This window comes from Syngnathus leptorhynchus, chromosome 14 (assembly GCF_054491065.1).
Source record: "Syngnathus leptorhynchus isolate UIUO chromosome 14, UIUO_Slep, whole genome shotgun sequence".
In the NCBI taxonomy this organism is placed as follows: Eukaryota; Metazoa; Chordata; class Actinopteri; order Syngnathiformes; family Syngnathidae; genus Syngnathus; species Syngnathus leptorhynchus.
The window spans coordinates 9374640-9376198 of record NC_141208.1 but is presented as its reverse complement, the minus strand read 5'-3'; the positions used below and the strand labels follow the sequence as shown (position 1 = coordinate 9376198).

The 1559-nt window shown below is 56.1% G+C and overlaps 1 protein-coding gene across 1 annotated transcript; it reads right to left on the bottom strand.

Moving 5' to 3' along the window:
* Nucleotides 1–364: 364 nt before the first annotated feature.
* Nucleotides 365–1264, bottom strand: LOC147046530 (uncharacterized). The gene has a single exon (XM_085930734.1). The coding sequence runs from the start codon at nucleotides 1262–1264 to the stop codon at nucleotides 365–367; it is 900 nt and encodes a 299-aa protein (XP_085786860.1).
* Between the last annotated feature and the right edge of the window lie 295 nt (nucleotides 1265–1559).

Here is a 1559-nt window from a genome sequence, read left to right as displayed (position 1 = left end):
CTGCTTTACTGTTCTTTCCACTGCCTGATACCCGTGACCTGAATGCAACAAACCATGTGTGCTATCCACCTCTGCACCAACCACTCGCCACTAATCAGCCTCCAAATGTGGACTTGTGAAATTTTGTCGCCTCCTTTTAACCCTTAACTGTGGATTAGACTCACACGCGCGTTCGGCATAGCGCACGTGTTGGCGGTTTGTAGTTATTTATTTACAGCCAACGACACTTTGAATCTATTTGTGTGCCTCAAAAATGCCCTGTGATGTAATAGTGATTGTGGAATCCGTGGTGGGCCGGCTATTTGTTTGAGGCGTGAGCGTCCACGTGTCCAATGTTGGCCGGGTGCCGGTCGTCGACGGCGCCTCACGTAGGTTTGAGGTAGTTATACAGGGAGCTGAGTCCTCCTTGCAAAACCTCCTGAATGGGCTTGAGCAGGGGATTATGTATGATATGGAGCCCCTTGTCCAGAGGATGGCAGGCCAGCCTCCTGAGCCGGATAAGCAGGTACATCTCCACCGGCACGCTCTGCAGTTCGTTGAAGTCTACATTGAGGAGTTCTAAGGACTCCAGGAAGCAGAGTGTCTTGGGCAGGGTGTGGATACTGTTCCCCTCTACGATGAGGATCTTGAGGTTTACCAGGTCCTGGATCTGGTCGGCGATGGTCTCCAGGCGGTTGCAGGCCAGGTGGAGGAAGACCAGGCCCTTCATGCTGTAGACGCAGGTAGGGATGTGGGCGATGCGGTTGTGGCTCAGGTTAAGCTTGGTCAGGTTGCCCATGGTCGCCAAACTGCCGGGCAGGCTGCTAATCTGATTGTTGGCCAGGCTGAGCACTTCCAGGCAGGTGCAGGAGCCCAGCTCCTCGGGCACCTCGCTGAGGCGGTTGCGGCAGGCGAAGAGCACACGGAGCTTCTTCAGCAGGCCGATCTCGGGCGGCAGGCTGCTCAGATTGTTGCCCCACAGGTTGAGCACCACCAGGTTGTCCATCGCACTCAAGGCTGGTGGCAGCGAGCACAGGCAGTTCATGGACAGGTTGAGCTTCTGCAGCTCACGCAGCTCCCACAACTCGGCCGGGGCATCGTCAAGCCCGCGCATAGCCAGGCTCAGGGTGCTGTAGCCAAAATGCACCATAGCGTGTTTGCGGATTCTCTCTGCGGCCGAGGAAAGGCTGGTCTGGTCGCTACTGGTGCTCCTTCGGCCTCCTTGGCTCACACTCACCTCGCTTAGCTCCTTGTTGGAGAAGCCATGAGACTGTTTCCCGCCCATAGCCACAAGACGTCTGCATTAGTCGTTGCTTGGGCCACACCGAGGTGCTATCACCGAATCCTTCCTGAGCTAACTGGGCACTGCGGGGGGCTTGCGCGTGGTCTGCTCGTCACAGACACGGTGGCAGTCTTACAGGATTTCATTCCCCAGCTGGCCCTGTCATTTGTCAGTTCCACAGATAGAACCGTGCTCCCCACCCACAGTTGGGGAGGTGGGGTTCTGTGTCAATGCCATGACCTCATGCTCAGACACAGGGGGCACACACACCACATGACAATTTACATACTTGTGTTGA